Source organism: Bacidia gigantensis (assembly GCF_019456465.1).
Source record: "Bacidia gigantensis strain McMullin 20006 chromosome Unknown contig_244, whole genome shotgun sequence".
NCBI classification, from domain to species: domain Eukaryota; kingdom Fungi; phylum Ascomycota; class Lecanoromycetes; order Lecanorales; family Ramalinaceae; genus Bacidia; species Bacidia gigantensis.
The window spans coordinates 755,502-780,199 of NW_025408600.1; the positions used below are offsets into that span (position 1 = coordinate 755,502).

Genomic DNA, 24,698 nt, shown 5'->3' on the forward strand with positions numbered 1-24,698 from the left:
TAGTCATCCCTCGAACCCAACAAATTCGTCTAGCTCTATATTCGCCCCGTCTTCCATTTCTTCATCTATATCCGCATCCTCATCCGGATGCCGCGCAAATGCCTCTACACTTTCGTTTTCTCTGTTATAGCAGGCCACAATCTGCACTCGAAACTCCGCCATCGCAACCCCAAAAATCTTTAACAAACTTGTCTGTCCACTCCCCAGCACCTCTCCCTCTCTACATACCTCAAATTCACTTTCTAGTGCCACCTTCCCTTTGATCAATCTCGTCGGCACCCCTAATTTCCTTAGTGTCGGCTCAATTGAATGCGCTAATGGGACATCTTCCTCCTCCGACACCTCTCCTCCTCGGGAATAGACCATGCCAGGTGGAATAACGAAGCTTCTAGGTGCAACAGTTCCAGAGCGCGCGTAGTCTGAAGGCTGGAAGGTCGTGAAATAGGCAAGGATGTCAGGGACGGGGCGAGGGGAGAATAGGAGACCAACATTCCCGTGGAGGTGGGGCGAGAGGAGGGAGGTATTGGGGTAAGGCTCGGTTCCTTCGTTAAGGCCAAGCGCGATAGCCATTACTTTGGTTTTGCCGAAGAAGAGTCTGTGCGGAGAGGAGGGTTTAGTCAGGGTGAGTTGGCTTGGAAGGTTCTAGGATATTGAGGCCGAGCGGGGAAAGGGAAGAACTGCAGTAGAGAAGTAAAGAAGAGGGACTGTACCGGCTGTCAGCGAGCTCATTTCGGACATGTTTTAAGTAGGTGTTGCGCATATTATTGACGCGAAATACATAGATGTACGAGTATTTAGGGATGTTTTCTTGGATAGAGGCGTAAAGTCTTAGTGTGAGCTCCTTTCCTTTCTTCTTTGTCTTCGAGAGGTGCACAACTTTCGCACGCTTTGATCTGGGCATTTTGGGTCAAGGACAGAATCGTTGAAGCGAGTGGGATAGCATCTAGCATGTAGAATACTTATTCGCATACTCTAGCCCACAAGCTTTTTTTTGATATTCGGCAATATGAAGCCGGACTTAAGAGCGCTTATTATTCGTTATTGAATACAATCTTGTCTCAACACATGATTGGGGACACATTAGTACATCACACTCTGAAGTGGACCGTAAGCTACTAAGATGAGATATGTCATACTTCGTTTCGACTACAATGTGTGAATCTTTCGTCAGTCACAGTGCCAAAACGAGCAGATCGTAGGCCATGGTTATGATGGGTAACAGCATTCCAAAGATTGAAAAACCGGCCGAGATGCCATTTGAAAGAGCAAGGCAATAGAATTTGTTTAAAGAGCTAGTGTTTTGCATGATGGGTACTCCTGATGCCGCGATCAGCGCTGCAAAGGCTGCAACAAGCAGTCACGATCAAGATTCTGGGAAGAAGGAGCGATGGGGCTCAATTTCTCCTCCCGGGCACAGAAGGAGCATCTCGGGGAGCCTGTCCGCTTCTCTGGGCTTGCTACGAACAAATTCGAGCCCTGATCATGCTCACAAGTCGGAGACGAAATCGGAGATGGTGTCGCCGATCATGGAAGAACCGCCCAGTCCGCGGACGGGGAGTGCCATGGCTTCAGCGGTCCAGCAACAGAGGAAGACCCGGACCCGCAAGGGATCGTTGCGGAAGTCTGCACTTCTCGGAACGAGCAAGCTGCGCATGGAGAACAAGGACAGGCGTGCCACATCCTCGACGCTGGATGAAGTACAAGCATTAGACAGACAACAGGTGGATGGATTGGGCACTTATTTCGGAGCAACGAATGCATCTATCAGTCCGTTGACGCCTCTCGACTTGCCTTCCCCTAAGCCCCTTCCAGTTCCACCGCCTGTACCAATGGTTACACATCCCGTGCATGGTGACCCTTCGAAGATTCTAGAAGTGACCGACGCAGATGAGCCATTTCCCGACCTCCGCCGCCCGTTGACGACCAAATCGTCAACGACAGCTTCGACCCTTACGGACGATGATGAATCTTTAATCTCTCCTACCGACTTAATACCTCCAAGTTTGCAACAGCTTCCACTTCCCAACGATAGCTATTTCCCCTCCCAGCCACCTCGCTCACGCTCACCCCGATCAGCCAGTAAGCCTCGTTCGCCATTGGCAGCGCTCCCACCCGCAACGCCAGCTTCACCACCTTCGGAATGGGACTATTCGGAAACCAGCTGGTGGGGATGGATCATCCTCTGTGTGACCTGGCTCGTCTTCGTGGTGGGAATGGGGAGCTGCTTCGGAGTTTGGAGCTGGGCTTGGGATGTCGGGGCGACACCGTACGCACCGCCTGATCTAGAGGATGACCCCACGCTGCCGATTGTGGGGTACTATCCCGCGTTGATGGTGCTGACTTGTGTGATGGCGTGGGTTTGGGTCACGATTGCTTGGGTAGGAATGAAATATTTTCGACATGCGAACATTGTTGGTGAAGATGAGTGAGTGTTCTGTGAATTAAGCGGGATCCCTGGGCCATAAGCCTTGATGTATGTTTGATACCCTATCGTGAGAAGCATGGTGACGGTGGTTTGCAAGGTCTGAGGACTCTTCCCGCCCCTTTGCATGTACCAAGGAGGAAACTTCGAGGCCTCGCGAGGAACTGTACTTAGGCCCCGTACAGCAGGGCTCTAGGAAATTGAATAAGGTATGCGGAAAGTAAAATCTATCTTTTTGCTAATAGATCATCAAAGGGTGATGCTATGCTCAGGCTACGTAGCTGTAAGTGTTATGTGCATCCTCGTCACGCTCCATATAGTCTTTCTCAATCAATCTAAAGATACACTTTAGCATTGGCAATGAAACAAGCACAGGGGGGCCACGTACTTCTCTATGTTCTTCTTGATGTCGGTTGGATCCAAAGGACCTCTGGATTTTGTTGCGCTGATGACCTCACTTACCAATTCTGGGTGGGTGATCGTTTTCCTGCTTTTCATGATTCTCACAACAGCTGCTTGAGTCTCAAAAGCTCGATCCGCAGCCACGCGCTCGTGGGTCTGCTTATTTTCCTCCTTGGTCTCCTTCGCTTGAATTTGATTGATCTTGAGACGATACTTTGGATGATGGAAGCTTTGGTTGACAGCAAAAGTGTCGTTAATGTCCACGTCCTTACCTTTGGGGGACTTGCCCAACACCCGGTATTTGGCGCAAGCCAGTGACTGAAGCGTTCGCTTAAGTTCAAGATCATCTGCATATATCAGTAGCTGCTTTCGGTCTGTACGACACAGTTCTCTACATACCTAGACTTGTAGCGGCTTTCACGTCCGAATATGACATCGATTCAACATCATTGAAGCATAGTAATACAATCGCTTGGCATGAGCTGACGACAATCTCTTTTGCGCCTCTCGGGTACAGAGATCTTAGTTGGCAATGGCCCAGGGCATGCTTCCATTGCAGCTTTCTGCCCGAGTGCTTCATCTTGTAATTCCGCTCAAAGTCGGCGGTGGCCTTTAATATGATCTCAGGAACATGGACCGGCACATCAGGATAAGACGGCCAAGCCGAAGCAGACAATACGTTGACGTTGAGATCAAACCTAGGATATTTATCTTTTTCCTCTAACATTGCCCTGTAAGATGCAATTTCATCCCTTGCCATCTCGATGTCCTTGAACATCTGTTCCAGGTTATGAGTGAATCCCGCACCGCACTCTGAAGCGTCTAATCAGTCTTTATCGCTTTTGACGAGACGACTTACTCACCGGATTTGAGCCTCGTTAGCATGCTCTTCTCAGCATCTGAGTTTGCGCTCCTACCTAGTAGGAGTCGGCGTGCAAGGTCGCGTTTGTAAAATGCTTCAAACACTGCCTTCCCATGCACGAAGCGAAACAAATCGAGTACCGAGTCTAATTGTTTAGCAATTTCTGCATCCTCATCTTCACTAGACTGATCTCGATCTTGCTCATTGGCTTTTCCCTCCTCTTCCGGATTGATCCCTGATGCACGAATCGCCTTCGAACCACCTTTGAGAACTAAGTCAACATATTTTGCGATCATTTCACCAGGCTTAGGGTTGTCAGTGCCCCACGTCATATTACTCCTTTTACCCTTATTGATAAATGTCTCAAAGGCTCCTCTCAAGGTGTGGCCTATATCTGAATGCTTTTCAAAAGCATCTTCCCACGTCTGATCTAACTGTCTCTTGAATGCTAGCAATCGCGGGACCATTTCTTGCTCACGATTTTCATCAAAGACGATCTCTGAGCCATGGGAGACGATGTAGCTCTCAAAAGCCGGTCTTAGCATTTCGCCCAGTCTTCGCCGCTGTAGAAGCGTGAAGACCTGATGAAGATAATCTATGTTTCCGCATCTAAGTAGCTGGCCGACATCGACCTTATCGCACAGCCTAGCTTTTCTATCATCAATGACAATCTCTTCGAGATACCCTTCAAGCTCTTTCTTTGTTGTAGCATCAAGGTTCCAAGCATCAGCACGTTCCATTTCCTGTTCAAACAATCTACGGGCCATTTCAACGTAGCCGACCAAATTAGTTGACGCTGCCGTTTGCTCCGCCCACAAAGTAAAGAACTTCTGAGATTCGGCCATGAATGCTGGCTCAAATTCCTTACTATACATGGCAAGTTCATGGAACATCTTTATAGCTCCATGGAGCAGACCAAATTCAACGGGTGACTTTTGCTGAGCTCGTTCCGCCCTTATGAGATCGCAAGCTCCTTGCACGAGTCTATTACTTGTTGCAGTATTATCAATCATTGCAATTCGAAATTTTTCGATTCCCATGTCGACCACAGAAGGAAGACGAGCGTGAAGGAGATAGGAACGGTCGAGGAAAAAGAATATGACCTTGACGACTGCTAGCTGCCTCGTCCATGTGGCCCATGCTTCAAGAACCCGTTCGATGAACTCCACGTTCGTTTCCGTGCTAAACTGAGTTTTATATAAATCTTTGGCCTCTCGCTGTACATGAGTCGCAAGGATTCTGTCCAGGTCATCGCGCAGTCTCTCAGCCTTGCCTTGCCGGCAGATGATCATAACCTCATTATAGAGCGTTTCTTTGGAATAAGGGATCGTTTCATCTTTGAAAACAGCCGATAGTGATGCGTCAAGCCGATCCCAGACCTCTGCATAATATTGTTCTGGACTGGGACCTGAAGGTCTTTTCAAATTCTTTACGACTAGCTTCTTAGGTCCTACTAGTGGCGCGAGACTCGTTGAACGTGGAAATCCGATAGCAGATTTTTTCGGAGGGCTTCTTGGCGAGGACGTAAGATCAATAGTTTCAGATGGCGTCTGCTTTGTTTTGGTAGGGAACTCATACATCTCACAGGCTCTTGTAGTCCGTGACCTTGCCACAGGCGGACCGAGCTCCGTTGAATGATCACTGAGTTTCAAGCGCTTGCTTGGGGACGAGCCCGGCGCATCGTCGGTTGCACGTTCCCTGACCACTTGCTTTGCAAGTGCAAAGTGGTCGACAATTGTGCTTTGCGGCTTCTGCACACCAAGCTTAGATGTAGGCGCAAGAGACTTTACGTCTTGCAAGGATCCGCTAATGCCTGCTTTTGCTGATGGCATTTAGGTTCAAGGGGAGCTTTTAGATCCTGGCATTGGGCAACAAGAAGGTTTCAGGCAAGACTAGAGAAGGACATGAGTTATGAGTCTTACGTTAACGACATCATCGATAATCTACGTTCGTGACATGTTAAGCGCGGATTCGATAGCGCCAAGTGCGGCTAGATACCTGTCGGTTCAATGAGTGTAAATAGTTATCATTCATCTCAATATCCGCCATCTAGCAAGCCTTTATGATAAACAGCTTTGTCCACTTGACTTCATGTGAACCCGACACCCCTGGGTGTTTCTAAGTACTTGATTTCTTCGTACTGTTTGGCGATTTTAGTCCATAATCAAAGGGAATTGCAACACATTTGACTTACGTCCAAAAAGCTTGTCATGGATATGAGTAGTGTGAAAAGTTCCACCAGTTCGACAATGTTGATGCCTTCGTCGTCGAACGAGACTCCTCCGACTTTAGCCTGCCGTTTGAATGTTGCGACCACCAATGCTCTGTTTTCTGAGAGGAACTTTCTGCCCTCCTCAATGACTTGTTGATTGTGTTCGCCGCGGCTCAGAATTACGGATGTGATTATACGTGTAATGTACAAAAGGAGCCTGTAATACTTTGCTAGTGCCTCCGAATTTTTTATTTCTAGATGTATCGGTAATCTTGAACAAGCTGGTGTTTGTGTGGTCTACTCACCGATTCCAATATCCGGGTCGACGGAAAACAGACTCGACGCACGAATAGCGTGGAACAATCCCGCATCCAGGACGCGAGGTGCGCCAGTCTTACTTTGAGCCAGTGTCAATATCAAGGAGAATTTTGCTTCGTAGAATAGAAGTAGAGACGGAATATCTATAGCGTAGCACGTTAACGGATACGTTCAAGTTCAAGCGAACGGCTTACCTTGAGCGTCGGTCTCCTGAAGATCTGCTGGTATGTTCTCAACACTTTCTACCATAACTTGGAGAAAATTCGTACGACTCAGTGAATCAATGATGTACACAGAAGTCTCTTTCTCCGCAATTTTGGTCAAAGCTTCAAGTAACGAGAGTGAAGCAATCCTACAAGATGGAGTCGCGCCAAAAGCATCATCACACATGATTTCGATAGTCCGATTGCCCGCCGATTTGATCAAATGTAGGGCCTGTTTCCGAGCAGCGGCTAACCCTGACGCCTGCGTCGTTAGGTCAAGATAGCGGGTGGATAAGCTGTACAAAGTTTCGCGGATTTGTAAACTAGTTCCTGGGGTGGAGATGCCTCGTACGGCAGCGCAGAAGACCTGATAAAGCCGGTCATTGGCGAACTCCCCAGTGCCAGGACTATGCACGGCGACGACGTCAGAATTCAAGAGCAGAAGCAGCATCCTCACCGAGCTAGCGATGAGAATTGCACGTTGGTCATTCTCGTTTACCAGCATTTCCAATTTAGGCGTGAGAATCTGTAGAGATTGCAAAGTTAGAGCAAGTCTGCCATCCAAGTCCAGATCGCAAGCTTCAAACGCGACAACTAAAAGCTGATTCCAAGATTCAAGTGCTCGATGGCAGGCAGATCGCAGACAGTGCAAACTGTTTGCGGCTCGGAAATAATGCAACAAGAGCTCAGCCTCGTTGACGATCTCTTCTCCTCCGTTCGTGATTTGCGAACGTCCTAGCTTCCGGAAGTCGTTCAATTTGAGAGCTATGAGCTCTTCGACAAGTTGGAGATTGTAATTGCGACCTCCGGCACTTCCAACCTCTTGCGCGCACAGGGCGAAATCTGTAGTTGAAAAGTAGCCAAGTCGTGGGACGAATTCTAGACTAGGTATTTCAAACTCCATAAAGTCAAAGAGGTCCAGTACCGAAGGATTCGAATATTGCTCCCCATCAGTCGAGGTGGTGGAGCCGAAGAGCGTAGACAAGAGCCGAGTCTTCAAAGAGGGAGCATCATCTAGAGCTGCAGCGCGAATTTCCATGACAGCATACTCGTAAAAGGAATTCCTCTGCCATAAGAATTGCTGCAGCGTTTCTGCTGCGTCAGTGACCATAAAGTCTTGCTCCCGTATAGCATGCCCGTCCCAGAGCGTATCGAGACTCATGATACTTTGTCTGACGAATAGACGGAAAACGAGCTCCGCTTCTCGAAGTTCAGTCAAGGTAATAGCTGAAGTGAGTGACGATCGCCAGAGGATGGAGAGCACTTCCATTCCCATCTGGCGAAGGCTCAGCGCCCACATCTGCATTGTCCCTTCTTCCCCGTCAGGATAGTCAGCAACAAGCCGAACGACCGAGTGAAATAGCGAGAGACCTTTCGAGAAATTTCCTCCAGGAGCGATCTCAACAAGCATGTTTCTACTTGTAAAGCCAAGCAATGTATGTGCCAGGCAAGGTTGATTGGCTGAGGCTGATAGCGTCTTCACAAGAAACTCCAGAATCACAGACTTCATAGTCCAATCATCTGAATTTGGCCCGTGCTCCAACTCTCTTGGATTTATTTCCACGGCAAGTATCAAGGGCTGCGTAATCCGTTCTACGTCGTCTTCGCGTTCCAATATGTTAATGAGGGAGCTTCTACTCCCCGTCCGACTTGATGACTGGATCGAATGCATTTGAAGCCTTCTTGAGCTTGCAAGCTTTCCAAGCAGCTTTAATGACGCAACAGCAAGATCACTGTTGCCGAGCCCGGTATACAGACCCAGGTCTACAACAAGCTGAAGATGTAAAGCAACGCTGTCCTCGAACGATGCAAGTGAAGAATCAAACACGGCCGGCTGCCTGGAATTCCGTTGGGCGTGCACAAGAGGCCGGGCAACGTTTAGATACGTGGATTGGAGATCCATCAATAGGCTCATGGTTTGAATAGTGCGCAGCAGTGATAGCACCATAGGTGAACCAGAGAGCTCTGTCATGAGTTCTTCGACATTTTCGTGTGCTGCATCGAAAAGAGCAGAGAGCACCCGTCCATTGAAAAGCCATTCCATCGTCCTGCAGAACGGGTGCAGCCGTAAATACATGGTCAAGGAAGATGTGCTTGTAAGCTCAGTCAGAGCCGAAGAATTTCGGGTCCCGAGTAAAAGTAAGTCCTCGTTGAAGGTGCTCAAACATGTAGTGACGAAGGTCAGGACATTGAAAGTTAAAACCTGTTTTCTCAAACGATCCTCTACTTGAGTTGACATTCCCGCAAAGACTTTATCAAGTACAAGATCGACGTATGGCTCTACTCCTGGTGTTCTGTACGACGATCCTAGGTTTTCAGGGAAGGAAAACCTTTCATTTACACCATCGAGGGCATACGAAGGACTCATAAGTGTATGCAAAAGCGCTGTAAAGTCGTTTGCTTGGTCGAATGTGCTAACGACGCCGCCAAATGTGATCTCTTGCATCCAACTTTCAGGATTCGCAAGCTTAGCGGCTCTGGCACTACTTAGTGGCGCGTATCCACCTGACGCCCATACATCAAGACTATTCCAAATATTCATAACAGTATCGGCCTGATGAGAGGTAAGAAGAGATCGTACCATGATGAAAGCACATGCTTGCAGGGTGTTCGGAACAGTGGGACTGCACAGCGTAAAAAGAGTGTCCAGGATAGAAGGATTTGGTCGTGAGAATAACCAAGCCCGGGCTTCTGCACTCTCACCACAAAGATGAGACATCAATCTCAAATAACTCTCAAGCATTAAAACACTTTCTGGTTCCTCAATATCGTCCAGTGTTGGCTTGCCTCCATAGAAATTCGTTCCTTTCCCAGAGCTTGCCGGTTCACGCACCCTGGACGCGTAGACCGACAACTCTCCTAGAATGAGTGCCCAACTGAGGGAGCCGGTTCTTCGTATCCTGGAGTAGCTCACGCCACTGTCTTCTAGCAAGAAATTGTGGGCAGCGGTCGCGTATGTGTCACTCTTCGAGATAGACTGAAGCATTTCGCAAAAAGCACCTACGCTTGGGGTTGACTGTCGCTTTGATGCCCACTGCAAAAAACCGTACATGTTACTGTCGATTTCGCCCCAAAAGGACTGAGCTGCTTCGACGCGAGAGTCGAAAGAGAACGAAATGAGCACCAGGAATCTCTCGAGGTGGAGGTCTTGCTCATGCGTGCCTCCTTGGCTTTTGGACTGTAGATTAGAGTGTATTCGCTTCCTTTGGTCGTCTTCTTCGAATTTAAATTGACGGAGAGTATCTGGCATATTTGTGATGAGGGCATCTACGAACGATTCTAGCTGTTCCATGAACAGCAGTCTGAACCAGTCAGAGAGAGAGGTTACTTCTGGTTGAAGCGATGGTGCATCGCCGAGAAGAAAAGCTACTAAGGAGGCTCTGGCTGGATCATACCACTCTTCTGGCGTGCTTTGAGAACACATCGTAAGCGTACATTCAAAGGCTCCATCTCGAAGGGCACGGAAGAAAGATTCAGATCGACCACGGGCCTCAGCTTCAAGGTCTAAACCTTGTAATTGAGAGCTATCTGATTGCTCCTGGTACCAACCTGAATATTCTGCAAGCCACCAAGCTTGGGTCGCTGCTTGCAAATGCCTCATTTTCCAGAGAGAGGAATCTTTAGTATCGAGCAGTTTAGTATGAAGAGCTCGCGCTTCTGGAAGAGATCCGACACCCTCCGGCGACCCATGCTGCAGAATGAATGCTAAGATAATAGGTGCATAGTGCACAGTCAATTGGGTCCACCGCTCCATCTTCGATAAGTGGTCGAGGAGGTGACAAAAGTTCTCCGTTGTTGAATAACTTGCTTTGGCTAGCAAGCTGATTATGGCTGCAAGTGATTCATGTTGCTGTGTGAGGCTTTGTTGCTGGAATTTCAGGATCTCGTCGCCCTCTTGTGTGAGAGTGTGGCCCATCGCTCTGGTGCCTTGCGTTCTCTCCCCGAGTTCTTGTAACCAGCCTTCCATTTCGAATATTGTTTGCAGACATTTTTGTATATACGAAGCGCCATTCTGCGGGGTGCCATTCTTCGTTTCCAATATCAACGACAATAAATCTCGGCTCGCGCTTCGCGTGTCACCCTCAACATCTGCGTCAAGAGAAAAATAAATCGTCCAGCGGAGGCATTCAAGGAGGTACCGTCTATGTTGATGAAAGCTGATAGCAGCTGCGGATATAACAGAGCGATCTAAAGCTGCGATATGCCCCTGCGTTTCAAGCAAGAGTTTCGTTGACTGGATCTCGTCCAAGTCGAGCGTATCCGCGAGCTGGGTCGCACTCTCCTGAAACTCTTTATTGACTGCATACTCAACGTCATCGATGATGACCGTGCCTATAGCCAATATTCAGTCAATACTACAGAGCGCAGACCCAAAAGCGTAACGTACCAGATAGGAGAGATTTGCGGCTAGCCTCGTTCTTTCTAGGTCTATCCAAAAGCTTCCTGAATTCGTCGACGCGTGCATCGAGTTCCGCCCAGAGCCGCTCCACACTTCGTAATTGAGCTTTGGAGAGGTCTATGAGATCCTGATGTATCCCTTGTAGGATCTCAAGGTCGCCCTGATCTGACATCGAGTCCCAATAAGGTGTAGAGAATGCCCCCTTGTTCGCAATATATTCTAGCAGTCGCGCCTCGAGCAAACGCGCGGAAAACTTGGCAGAGCGATAGACGAACACCAAACACCCAATGGTGAAAACCTGATGAATTATGGGTGTTCCTCGCCCTTTTTGTCTAAATAGCCGTGTTGACGAACGAGTCACAACCTCCAAGGGCCTACTGGCGTTGTAATGCTCTCTGACACCATGTCATTGTCCCAGAATTGGCTTTCCTACGACCAGTCTCGCCTTTTTCTTAAGGCTCGAGAATGGGTCGATCGAACGATCATGATGGCAGGCCAGACATTGCTCTTGCGCTCAGTAAATCCTTCGGTCCCATGTGCTCGACTACTCTAATCTCTGAAAGGCAGGGTAGAGTCTGATAAAATCGAGCTCCGAACTAGCGGTGTCAACGGTATAGTGTGAGACTCTTATTGAATTCAATTCGCCAACCACTGTATATTAGATTTACGCAAGATCATAATCGAAGTTAGTCAAAGTCCGAGAATGTAAGCTTTCTGATTATCAGGCCAATGTTCAAGATAACTGAAGAGCTTTAGAAGACAGATCGACGATAAAAGCTATCATGCTATCCTTGAGGCCGTTTTTCGAGTCGTCAAGGTCGATAGCTCTCAGCTTGCGAGAGCAACGAAGTATACAGTCAGCAAAATAAGTGCTAGGCTTTCAACATGCGCAAGTCTTGTGAGAACGATTGTGGAAGTTGGACTTCGCAAGCTTCGAAGCAGATCCGTAAAGGCTATAGTCGATCACATCATCCAAAGTCTGCCAACCTCGGATGGGGATTACTGCGAACCGCTTTTGATTGACTACTTCAAGGCTCTTAGCACATTACTTAGCTATCATGCGCACGTCGATCATTTGAACACGGACGACTGGCACGAGCTGACGGGTTTCTGCATCCAAGTCACGGGTGATCTCAACAAAGCTGCATACAGCCCTGAATCAGAGAACTCCATTTTCATCGAGAGCAATGGTCTGCGGAAGAGGCCCGTCATGCCTGCAAGCGTTTCCTCAGAACGCAGCAACGGGCTTAGTAAAACTAATTCCCAATCACTTGCATTCCCTCAAATGCAAGGGAGCAACGAGGATGTACTGATGTGTTTGAAACTGGCAATATCTACATCGAGCGCACCAGTTATGGAACAAGCAGAGTCAATCCTTGAAGTCATTTTGTTGTTACTAAGAAGCTACCCTCACCTAGCTAAAATACATCAAACATGTTATGAAGTTGTCGAGCATATAATGGCTCGTACGATTGTAAATGACATTACGATGTCCTTGAAACTTCTGAACGACCTAATCCCACTTATTCAGAGGTCGTGGCAACGGGCTACTTTTGCCCAACGCGAAAGCATGTTAGCGATCATTCTTCAAGGACAAATCCTTTTACCCTCTTTACTACGCTCAACCACCCACCTTGATGTAAGGGTCCACCTCGAAGCACTCCTTGAGACTATGAGAGTGCAGTATTGTGGACGAAAAGGGCGAGAGCAGCTATTGCTTGAGGACATTGACCTAACCGATATTGAAAGCCAAGCATTTCTTGAATCACCGTTGAGTCTGAAAGCAGCTTCTATTCGGCTTGGCGTTTTCAAGGCGGAGGAACCCTGGTGCGTCGTTTATGCATGTTCATCCATTTATGCGGCTTTAGAGGAAGACGCGAAGGTGCGACTAGAAAAAGAAGATGAATCTCGAAAGCATGTTAAACGTCGGAAAATGAACCGATGGTCAGAAGATTTGCTCGATTTTGTGCAAATTGCTCAGAATCAAACCAGATTGTACGCGATCCAGACTGTTGCTTTCGTTTTCGACAGGCAACATTTTGAGGATAGCTCATTGACTCGAATTCTGGAGACCTTGATGTCGCAATTGACAAACGACGACGTTACAATGATGTCATGGGCAATCTTCGCGATCATGAGGTGCGTTCTATCAAAAATCCATAGTTTTCTGCTCTTGATGCTGACGAGCTCGTCCCGTAGTTTAGCTTGTCAACCATACGCAAAATCCACACATCGGCTAGAGCTTTGGCCACAGATTTGGCGACTATTGTTACGGCATATAGCTTCTGCAGCTACATGCAGAGTAGCCTGTCAGGCTCTCAATATTATCTTGTCGAACAGGCTCGTTGAGTATGCTAAAATTGCAGCTCCTGTAGACAGCATGCTTGCATCCCTAAGTCTGAACGGTCCAGCGCGGTGTGATGGAGCCTCCACTCGACTGTGGTCGACGATTATACATTTAAAGTGCAAAGAAAGCCCACGTACAGATACTCAGTTAGCTAATACTATCTTGCAATGGCTCGAAAAATGCTGGAGTCCTGGTATGTCTATCTCTTTTTGAGTTTACGCAACTCACAATTTTTTAGCACGCACAAGCGAACGGTCGCACCACGCCTATCTCGCTCGTCATGCTTCAATTGCTAGTATCTTGAAACTCATTTGTGACTGTACAGACAATGTACCCCCCAATCTTCGCCATCACGACCAGCTTGCCTTGGGCGTCTCTCGCAGTCTTTCCTCAGAATCAGGCGAAACTATAAGCTCATATCTTATCTCCTACAGAATGACGACAGTCCTCTCGCTCAAGCCTCCGATCAATCTCAGCTAGTCCGAGCCAAGAGCTTCAAGCAAGACAGCAACAGCAGAAGGTCTCCTCATACAGAACTATTGGATTCTTTCTTGGAAAGTCTGACTCACGAGGCTTCTCTAGCATGGGATAATTTTTTCAATGATAGCTCACTTTTGATCAAAACCGTGAATGCTGATACCATTTACATTATCCTCCAAATATGCGTCGTTGGCTACGGACTACTTGCAATCATGCCGCCTCAGCATACACATCAGTCTCTCGTCAGGATATTGAATCAAATACAACATGGTCTGAAAACTTCTCTCCTCGTGCACGAAAAGCGAAAAGAATATCTGGATGTCTTTTATGAATGCATTGGATCTATTATCAACAACGTAACCCCAGCAACCTCCCGAGATGATCCGTTGGCCAAGGGAGTAACTCAGGTAGCTCGAGGCTTAGACTGGAAATTTTGGGAATCAATCCGCTCAGAGCTATCAAGAGCTAACGGAGCTCCGAGGGAGGTTGACTTTATGGATCTAGATGATGAGTTCGATTCGCAAGCAACTCAGACAGCTTCACAGAAGACTCGTATTCCATCTTTTATCCATGATGAGATTGAAGCGAAGACTGGTTTTGATGCCTTCAAAGCATACGTCACGGCAAGATTGTGCTGGATCTCAACAGGAAACGAGCCTGAAAATGGCGAGCGCGTGTTTGAGATCACCAATTCTACTTCAGTCATAGAATACCTCACCTCCTTGAAACGACAAGATTTTGTCCTATGTGGAGGCATTCTTGAGGAATTGCTTTCGCCAGAGACCACTGTGGCCGAGGATGAAGCCGATACCATTCTACAGTACATCCAACAAGTAGTGATCAAACCTTACGAGATGGAAAAGTCAGAAGTTGCAACTGGGATCTGCATCAACGCTCTTGCTGCACTGGTGCCCATGTGGACTGCTAATGACGGCGGCGATTTAGCTACGACAGCTGCAGAGCTCTACCTGTGGTTTCTGAACAAATTAAAGGAGGCTGCAAGTCTGCCTGCGACTTGTCTCATAAGTGCAGCACGATTACTCCGCCAGGTTGTCAATAATAGGCCAGAACTAGAGGAATCCTCTACCAATAAGCAAAAATCTGCTCGTACGCTTCTGTTTGAGGTCTTCCGAGACAGTGGCCTGATAGTAAAATATGAAGTAATGGGCGATGTGTCACAGATCTTCGGCCGTTTTGTCCTTCAGGCCCACGAAAAAATTCTAGAAGACGTGATCGACAAGCTCCCAAGTGACCCTGATTGGGCCGAAGGAATTGCATTGCGCTTGAAGATCCTTGGGACCCTGGCTGCTACCTGGCCAACCTTACTACGTCGATGCCTGTATTCGGTTTTTGAAACAGCAGCAATGGTACGCACCTCAATTAAGCACGCGAGCACGGTTTTAGTCGATGTCTCGAGAACTCTCAACCTCTCCGACAGCAAAGAGCTTTTCAAGCTCTTCGCGCCGCAAATAATATATACATGGACGGACCCTGAAGGCGTGAATGAGATGCTGGAGGCTATGCCATTCGCTATTTTTGGTTACAGCGACTTGAAGGATCTCCTTATCGATGTGCACGGCGAGGTAGTGGGACAGATGACAATGCGCGGCAAGGATGAAGAAATGACCTATCTGTCCAAAACATTGAGCGAACCTTTTGCTCAGCTGCTCACAAACTCCTTTGCGGAAGCCGCTGCTTACTGTATTGCACGTGACATTTCGCTGCCTCAAGGTGAGAATCCAGAGGCTTACGCAGAAGCTCGACTACGCAAGCTACTTGGCAAAGGACACTACAAAATCCTTGCGACCAAGCACTTCGCCGAGATAATCGCTATATTCTTCTTGAGAGCTGACCAGGAATACAAAATCGACAAGGCATTCCAGAGGGATGCAGATTACGCAAACGCAAGTACGGCTTATCAGGAAATAATCCTGATGAGTCAACCAAGCGAGAGTGTACCAGTGAATTTACAACCTTCGTTCAGCAGTAAGTATCTTTTGGCTCAGATTGACCATTTGTGCGGTCGCACTTTCACCAAGAGCGACACGATGTGGGTAGCACCTCTCTACGTTTATGTGTTCCGCAAGATGATGAACTCTATCCATACCGCTCTGGGATCCTTGTATGCTTGTGCTGTTCTGCGGAGGATCAGAATCCTCATCACTATCGTTGGCCATATAGCTCTGGAAGGCTACCCACTTGAGATGACCTTACACTCAGTGAGACCATTTCTGACTGATACACGTTGCGCTAACGACGCTATTGGCCTTGTTCAGTATTTGCTAGAGCATAGTGCGGCATATACCAAGAAGGTCCCGTTGTTTCTCCTTGGCTTCTCTGTATCAACGTTGATTTCCATGAAGAGCTTTCTTGCTACATCTCAGGACAGTACGACCCAAGAAAGCCAATTCAAAGCTATCATTGAAAATAGTCAACGCTTTCGCGAATGGCTAATATCGTTTCTACTATCGTATACATCGCCAGAACTGACAAACGAATCGTTCCAAAGCTTTCAAAAGATAATTCAAGCAATCAGCAGCATACGCCAGAATGGTAGCGCTAGAAGGGGGACTCCCGAGGGTGATCTTCTTATGACCTTCCTTGACGACCAACGCTCAGGACGCAACTTAATTCCACATTCGGGTCGGAGAGACATCCTTTCATTTCTCGGCGCATCCTTTAAAAGGCCGGCAGACTTTCACGAGGACATTTTAGGTGATGATCAAGAGGCAAGCTCGTTTGCAAGTGTTGTTCTGAATACTTGTCGCGATAGCTTGGCAACTATCGATTATCATCTATGGAGTGGGCGAGTTCTCGGACGAAGTTTTGCTCGTCAAGGGCTTACTGGCCAAATTGTGAATGCAGACACCAAGCTCAAGCCGGCGCAAAAAGAGTTGACGGGCGGTGTATCTTCAGATCCATCCAATTCCAGAGCTCGTCTACTTAGCATATTGTCGCAACTCTTGACACGCGAAAATCTCTTTGAAGTTGGACTCGCAGAGATGGCTCTCAATTATATCGTCACGGAATCACAAGGCACAAGCTCTGCCTCTGAGTGTCAGAAGTACCTAGGTAAGAATCTCGTCATAGCCATGACTTGCACACAATATGAAATTCCAAATGTTACGATTTTGCGCAGGTATCAACCAACCCAAATTAGCCTGGATGAGGTTTCTGTACCAGACGGTAGCTGTGATGCTTCAAATTGGCTACGGACGCTGGTCGTGGCACTGACGCAGATCAACCCCAGTGACCCTTTGATGACGGCCTTTGCGCATCTGCTAAGTAGTGTCAGAGGGCTAGCAGAGGAAACATTCCCTCTTATTCTACATTCGACCCTGCTGGCGGAACGTGGAGGACCTATGATCACGAGTGCAAAATTCTCAGAAATAGCTCGTCGACTTTTCGATCAAGGTGCAAGTGACCAGATAAACGTCCAAATTATAAAATTTCTGCTTGACGCGATTTTGTACCTACGCACCCAGCCTTTGCCGCACGAGACAGTCAAGGCCGATCGTCTTCGATGGCTTGATATCGACTTTCGGCAAGCATCAATAGCCGCTAGTCGATGTTCGATGCACAAGACCGCCCTGATGTTCGTAGAGGTGGCCATGTCTGAAAAGGCACGGCTGGAGGCTTCTACACGACGAAGATCCAAAGCTCTTCAGGAGTCAGCGGACATTTCAAATAGATTGTTAACCCAAATATACGAGCAGCTCGATGAGCGTGACTCTCGTTTTACGGAGTCAAGCAATCATCTGGTCTTTCATCGATGATGTCGCGCCTAGAATACGAACAAGCTGGGTTCAAGAGCTTGTCTTTTAGGGGCGCCTTCTACGACTGCCAGATTCGCCGATCCGATAATGTGATAAATGTCGATTTAGAGAGTATGGTAAGAGTCCTGAATAATATGGATCTCAACGGGCTATCACAGCCATTAGTCAATAAAGTAGTGGAAGGTGGCCCAAGGTCCATCGAGGCTGCTCTGAGTACAGCCCGCAAGTTAGAGCAATGGGATATCGTACCGCCAAAAGCAGATACCGGGAACAGCAGCATCATATTTGATGTCTTCCGGAAGATCAACAACGCGCGTGATTGTTTCACTATTACAGCAGCGCTGGACGCTGGTTTTGCAAAGGCGATGAGCCAGCTTTGTGATGAAACAGCCACTGGGGCGTCATTTCGTTCTGTTATGAGCTCACTAGCAGCTTTGACTGAGGCGGAGGAAGTGTTCTCTGCGCAAGGTCCTGAGCAGCTCCAGGAGATAGTGCTGAAATTCAGTTCTCGAGACGAGCTGCTACAACTGCAAAGGTACGTCTACCGATCGCTGAAGCTTTCGATACTGATAATGCCCAGCTATGATCATATTAAAGACATTATTTCATGTCGCGAGACAGCCTTCAGCACATTGAGTAAGCGCCAGGGACTACAGCAATTGCTCAACACACCTTTACGAGACTCGAGATTGATGGAATGTCGTGTCCTATTGGCCTCGGCCGCACTAAGCCGCACACATGGTGCGCTTCAGAATGCATTGACAAGTGCAACGTATCTCGATCAGCTAGTGGAGCCTTGCCAGGCGATCGGTCTTGACATCACCGCGGCTTCCCAGGTAGAAAGTGCTCACATTCTGTGGAGCCAGGGGGAAAAAGAGCCTTCCGTTAGGCTACTCGAAGATCTCATTCAGAATCTCGACAAGAATACTCGGCAGTCGCAGTCAATACCTGTTGGAAAACCTGAATTACTTGCGAAACTTGTGAGTGATACCTTCCCGAAGTCGAGTTCATTTTCTGACACAATTAGGGCCATCATACCGCTGAAGCAAGACTCGAGAAACCTGACTACATTCTACAGAATCTCTTGAAAACAGCCGTGAAGGAACTCAAAGGCGAGAAGACCGGGCACGAGGCAGGCGAGGTGTTTCACGAGTTTGCGTCCTTCTGCGACCAACAGCTGCAGAATCCAGACAGCTTCGCTGACTTCCAACGCATAAAGGAGCTACGCGAGCGCAAGGAGACGGAGGTCCGAGATCTTGATCGAATGATCAAGTCAGTGGGATCACAAGCAAAAGAGAAAGATAATCTGTTGAGTCATCGTAACAAAGCCCAGCAGTGGTTCAACTTAGATGATGGTGAATACCGCAGGCTTGAGTCGAGCCGTCAGACCCTACTCAGACACAGCTTGGAGAACTACCTACTCAGTCTGCAAGCATCAGACGGGCATGAGAACGATACTCTTCGATTTTCCGCCCTGTGGCTTGAAAACGCTGATAATGACGCAGCCAATGAGGCAGTGGCCAAATATATGCCTCAGGTCCCCAGCAGGAAATTTGCCCGTTTGATGAATCAATGGACTTCACGTCTGCTCGCCAAGCAAGACTACTTCCAAAGCCTTCTGTTTGAGATTATTCTTAGAGTTTGCATTGACCACCCCTATCACGGTATGTATCAGATTTTCGCCAGCAGCAAAACTCGCGGCGGTAAAGACGATGTGGCTTTGGCACGGCACAAAGCTGCGAACAATGTGGTCGACCAGCTCAAAAGCAATTCGCGTGCCAGTCGAACGTGGCTCTCTTTACACAACATGAACGTCACTTTTGTGCGTTTTGCACAAGATCGTGTAGAAGATGCGAAGCCTGGTTCAAAAGTCTACCTACGAAAGCTGCAGACAGGCCAGCGGGTAGAGCAAGATGTACTGAAAACGCAGATACCGCCACCTACAATGGACGTTGAGCTTCGAGCCGACTGCGACTACAGCCATGTGACCACGATCGCGAAGTTCCAGCCAGAATTCTCCCTAGCTTCTGGAATATCGATGCCCAAGATCGTCACCGCTATTGGAACAGATGGGCTAAAGTACAAACAGCTGTTCAAATCGGGGCACGATGATTTGCGACAAGACGCAATCATGGAACAAGTCTTTGGGGCTGTCTCTTCGCTTCTTGGGACTCATCAAGCTACACGACAGCGAGACCTCAAGATCCGCGCTTACAAAGTTCTCCCTCTTACTGCTACAGCTGGTGTCATTGAATTTGTATCCAACACGGTCCCATTACATGACTATCTCCTCCCAGCTCACCAGCGCCATTTCCCCAAGGATCTAAAACCGAACGCGTGCAGGAAGCACCTCCAAGATGCTCAGAGCACAAACACGGAGAACAGGGTTCGAACATTCCGCAAGGTCTGCGAGCAATTCCACCCAGTCCTACATTATTTCTTCCAGGAGAGGTTCGAATCACCAGACGAATGGTTCGAGAAACGCCTGGCGTATACACGATCTACGGCCGCGATCTCCATACTTGGCCATATCCTGGGCTTAGGAGACCGACATGGCCACAACATACTGCTCGACGAAAAAACGGGAGAGGTCGTTCATATTGATCTTGGAATTGCATTCGAACAAGGACGGGTCCTCCCTGTGCCCGAGGTGGTGCCTTTTCGACTGACACGGGACCTAGTAGATGGAATGGGCATCACAGGTACTGAAGGCGTGTTCCGTCGCTGCTGTGAATTCACTCTTGAGGCGTTACGGAATGAGTCTTATGCCATCATGACGATTCTAGATGTTTTGCGGTATGATCCGCTGTACTCGTGGTCGCTTTCTCCTCTGAGGTTGAAGAAGATGCAGGAGGCCCAGACGGAGCATCCTGGGCCGCCCGTCGAAGGAGCTGAGGGAGTGGGCAAGAACGGGGGGAGGAAGCTGGTGAGGCTGAGAGGGCCCTGATGGTCGTGAAGAAGAAGCTTAGTCCAACATTGAGCGTGCAGGCTGTAGTGAATGAGTTGATTCAGCAAGCCACGGATGAGCGAAATCTGGCTGTTTTGTTTTGTGGCTGGGCAGCTTATGCTTGACACACTTTCGGCTACAGCTTTTTCTCTCGATACTACAACACATCGTCGCGGTGGGCTACAAATTGTCAGCGATAAGAGTCGTATATGTACAACTATCAAATACAGTATGCGCAAGCTACATGATACAAATCCTATTCACAATACTTGCAATAGACAGGTCATTGTCAATACCCCCCAACGCCTCGCTTCGTTCATTTCAAAGAGAATCGTATGCCCCAACGGCGAGATTTATCCAAAATGATTCGCGTTGATGTTACCGTGTATCATGCACCGAAGCCTTTGATAAACCCCTGTACAGCCACGGCTTTGACGAATTGACATTCACTCTGCTCATAAAACCCTCGTAGTTCGGAGGCATATCCACAAGCTTTGGTTCTTGCAGCTGAGCATAAGAAGGTGCCACCACTCCTTTCTTAGGGGAAGCAAGTCTTCTTGGTGCCGCTTTTCGACTCGTAGGCTTCTCAGGTGTAGACCGTGGGTCTCGTTTCTGCATGTCTTTCATTATGATATCCAGTTCCTTATTCTCACTGGTCATCTGAGCCTTGAAGAAGTCGACGCTTGTGTTTCGTGACAAACCAGCCATAACGCTAGGGCGTGGACTATACTGATGTGTTTCTAGATCAATCGCTACCTCGGGCTCTACAGTTGGGTCTAGGTACGCCGCATTTCCCTTATTCAAAAGCTCGGTCATGGTCAAACTCTCGCCCGGGGGTATTTTGTTCGGGTGACTGGGAGTGATGCAGTCCATGTCGACTTCTTTCCGAAGAACGTGGTCAATGTCCACTGCACTGAAATAAGCACAAGACTGGGGAAGATCCTCAATGCCCATCTGCTGAGAAAACATAGCGCGTGTCCATAAATTCGACACTTGTAGTGCCATAGCGCCACGGTACTTTTCTTCTTCCTTTACTAGATACCGTATCTCGTCGTGGACTGTAATGGCGAGGCGTGCATCGATGTTGAAGCGGCGGATGAGGTAATCCATGCTGATTATCAGCAGATGCAAATAATCAACGCCTGATGACTGGATTGCCCAGTTGATCCGGGAAGTCATAAAGCCACCTTTGTTGATATATCGGCGCATCAATGCCTCGGTGATGCCGGCACCTAGCACGGGAGTACGAGGTCTTTCTTGCTCGGCGAATTCTTCTAAGCTGTTAAATACGAGCGATTCTGTCCCGCCACGCCAAAATGGCCTGTCATTTAGATTCTTGCGTATTGTCTTGACACCTTTCGTCTCTTTATACAATCGCGCAGCTATTTGCTGCGTTTCATTCTCCGATATATTGGGATTGAATTGGCGAAGAAGCGTTGAGGCGAACTTGAGACCAGCACCATAGATGCGCCCGTAGTTGAAGACCTTGGCATCATTTCTTGAGATACCTAAAATCTTTGCTGTCTTCGAGTGCAGGTCTGTGCCGGCAGTCTTCGTACCTTCTAGCGTCATGAACCCAATTGCGTTTCCTCCATGAAGCTTGAACTGAGCATCACCAACAAGACTGGCAATCCAAAGCTCTTGGGAGTCTACATCAGCGCCAACAAAGCAATAACCTGGTGGAGCCTTGATCATCGATTTGAGCTCCGAACCTACACGATTCGGCTTTGCATTGCTGGCAGTAAGCCAGGTATTCTCGACTGCTCGTCGGGTTATTGTACCCATGGGGATCACTTGAGGGAGTATGAAACCCGTAGCATTCGCATTCGGAGGCTCTGATGACATATCAGGCCCAGTAGAGTTGGGTTCTTGCGGATAAACAACCATTTGAGAGCAAATACGGTCCCGAGCGCTAATCCAGTACGAGCATGATGCGTTCATTTCGAGGGCTTCTTTTGCATAGGAATATTCTGAAGAAAGTGTACCATTCTCAAAGTACTGCAAATACCCTTTGGCTAATGGGCTTGCGCAGCGGGCTTGGGGACCGTCTTTGTGGGGTAGTTTGAAGTAGACGTGCTTCCTGTCATCACGAAGTGCCAAATTCTTCTCGTCTGCCAAGTCACACCTGACGAGGTTCTTGGACTGATAATTCGCAACTTTTGTATTTGGGACTTTCAAAGTCCATCCATACTTGTCAGACCAAGTCAAAGGATACCCATCCCAAGAGAGCCGCAGCAGTAACGGCGCAATTCGCGTTTTAACCGTGAGTGCGATCTCCGCGTCGTTAGTTGCGAAAAGATCCTTGTACCAGCGAGGCATGCCGGGCTTTTTTTGCCGGGCAGCTGGTCGGGGAGGATCCCCTTTCTTCTTACCTTTGGCCATCTTCATCGTCTGGCTAGACCAGTCCAGCTGCGAAAGCCAGTCGTCAGCTTGATACTGCGGTGTGTCATCTTTGATCTGAAGGGCTTTGTCGGCAAGATCTATCAGACGTTGCTGCACGGCCTTTGAGAGACGCTGATAAGTCGCCTCTGAGTTGTCGAGGTAATCTTCCCAACTCTTATTGACAGGCAAAATAACGGAGGAGAGGTGGCGGAGGGCTCCAAAGCTTACTGGATGCGGACATACATCCAGAAAGCATGGGAACACTTTCTTGTAGACGCGATGCGTGATGGCTACATCTGCAGCACAGTAGTCAAGAAGCTCATCAACCTTCATCCTAACGCCGTCGCGGTCTAACTCGCCAAATGCATCACGTTGAGATTTGTCGATGGTCACATTACAGTGAAACTTTGCGACATCTCTCAAAGAATTGATTGAGCTTCTTCCAACCCATAATTCGGCCTCTTCTTCGCTCAGAGATCTGCTCTCAAGCAGATTTGAGAGCTCGATAGATTTGCTCTCGCGAATAGCCTTTTCTTTAATGTCGCGGCTCTTCTTATGTTTCATCCAAGTCGGTCGTTGCTGAGAGCACATTCCATTGACGGCGACATGCAGTGACATAGTGTCCAGGAAAAAGTTTCTGGATTGCTTCACAGCATATTCTTCGCTGACACGAGCCCTATCGTAGCCGACGTTATGACCGATTACAATCCGCGCTTTCTCGGGGTTGCCTAGCGGTATTAGATGGCAGTCGCTTTTCGACTCCCCCATAAGCCAAGGCGATAGCCAAGCATACCATCCTGTCTTGCTAGCTGCACAAGCCATGACTGCGAAAGAACTTTCCCGCCACATGACCTCGGTATCGAATGTTAGCATCTCTTCGTTGGGCGCATCCACAGCTTCGAAGGTGCCATCCTCATAATACTTCGTCCAACCACTTTGCTTGTTCCATCTCCGGGGGGGCTGGGTAGGTTTGCCTGAGCGTAGTCTAATGCAAGTGTGTAGTATGGCTCTGAAGCATCCTTCCCAAGCCTATGAAAGTGCTCATCTAGCGTTCTACCTCGAAGTTTTGGGAGATCGAAGCCAATAGGTGCTGAGCTGTCTTGGTTCTTACCCCATAGCTGGTGTCGGCCCAAATGATCCTTACTGAGATCGACCAGCTCTGTGGAGGGAGATGATGCTGGTCCTTTGAAAATCTGTGAGTATACGCTATCGCTCAGTTGCTGAATGCCTATTTCGTTGAACCGTGATCTTGCGGGCACTAGGTAGCAATCAGCACCGAAATGAACTTGCTGTACGAATGAATATTACCTTGTAAACTTGAAGTATTTATGGCCGCGTCTGGGACAGGTGTTGTAGCCTGAGTCGCGAGACGTCTGCGCTGGAAATGAAATTGAACAGGTATCAATGCGTGTTGACCTTGACGACTGCCAGTCTTCGCGTGTCGTAAGGTGTGCAGCATCATCTAGCATCATCTTGCACTGATGGTGTCCTCAATGCGCGCGCCTTATCAAGTCCTGAGGGATGAATCTGTTAAAATGAACAGTGGCGTCACGGGGTTAAAGCGGAACTAAGATCCTTGCTGCTAGGCTTTGACGTGCCACTGCTACAAAACCAGGAGATTGCCAAAACGATTTGTCTCGAGTGACTTATTTCATGGATCTGCCAAACCATGCTCTCACTCGATGTTGAGATTTGATCAAACTTGCAACAGTCTGTCAAGACAAGACATCGTTTCATCCATGATCCAGGGACAGGATGATGCGTGAAAGTGAATGGATGCTATGGCGAGCAGGACATACACATATGGGGATTCTTTGGAGAATGCGATCATAGATGAATGGCATTCGTCCTCTGAAGTGACCTTTCTTGATGGGTCCGATGAATTTGGATACAGTGCAAGACAGGCAGAGGAGCAAGCATCCGTCCATCCAGCGCATTCACCCACGTC

At 48.3% G+C, this 24,698-nt stretch overlaps 5 protein-coding genes across 5 annotated transcripts; 2 read left to right on the forward strand and 3 right to left on the reverse strand.

Moving 5' to 3' along the window:
* Positions 1-3: 3 nt before the first annotated feature.
* On the reverse strand, positions 4-901 carry KY384_004879 (uncharacterized protein; the record flags this gene model as incomplete). Its single annotated transcript, XM_044813382.1, has 2 exons — positions 4-631; positions 711-901. 2 exons carry the CDS (start codon positions 899-901, stop codon positions 4-6), a joined length of 819 nt encoding a protein of 272 aa, XP_044669660.1.
* A 406-nt stretch (positions 902-1,307) lies between these two features.
* Positions 1,308-2,429, forward strand: KY384_004880 (uncharacterized protein; the record flags this gene model as incomplete). The annotated part of the gene is made up of 1 exon (XM_044813383.1): positions 1,308-2,429. One exon carries the CDS (start codon positions 1,308-1,310, stop codon positions 2,427-2,429), a length of 1,122 nt encoding a protein of 373 aa, XP_044669661.1.
* Positions 2,430-2,690: 261 nt separating this feature from the next.
* On the reverse strand, positions 2,691-10,990 carry KY384_004881 (uncharacterized protein; the record flags this gene model as incomplete). The annotated part of the gene is made up of 7 exons (XM_044813384.1): positions 2,691-2,757; positions 2,811-3,171; positions 3,224-3,637; positions 3,688-5,508; positions 6,204-6,359; positions 6,411-10,751; positions 10,807-10,990. The coding sequence occupies 7 exons, from the start codon at positions 10,988-10,990 to the stop codon at positions 2,691-2,693; spliced, it is 7,344 nt and encodes a 2,447-aa protein (XP_044669662.1).
* A 231-nt stretch (positions 10,991-11,221) lies between these two features.
* Positions 11,222-20,368, forward strand: KY384_004882 (uncharacterized protein; the record flags this gene model as incomplete). The annotated part of the gene is made up of 6 exons (XM_044813385.1): positions 11,222-11,287; positions 11,582-12,957; positions 13,566-17,371; positions 17,434-17,956; positions 18,002-18,401; positions 18,449-20,368. The coding sequence occupies 6 exons, from the start codon at positions 11,222-11,224 to the stop codon at positions 20,366-20,368; spliced, it is 8,091 nt and encodes a 2,696-aa protein (XP_044669663.1).
* Positions 20,369-20,746: 378 nt separating this feature from the next.
* On the reverse strand, positions 20,747-23,866 carry MIP1 (DNA-directed DNA polymerase gamma mip1; the record flags this gene model as incomplete). The annotated part of the gene is made up of 2 exons (XM_044813386.1): positions 20,747-23,735; positions 23,862-23,866. The coding sequence occupies 2 exons, from the start codon at positions 23,864-23,866 to the stop codon at positions 20,747-20,749; spliced, it is 2,994 nt and encodes a 997-aa protein (XP_044669664.1).
* Between the last annotated feature and the right edge of the window lie 832 nt (positions 23,867-24,698).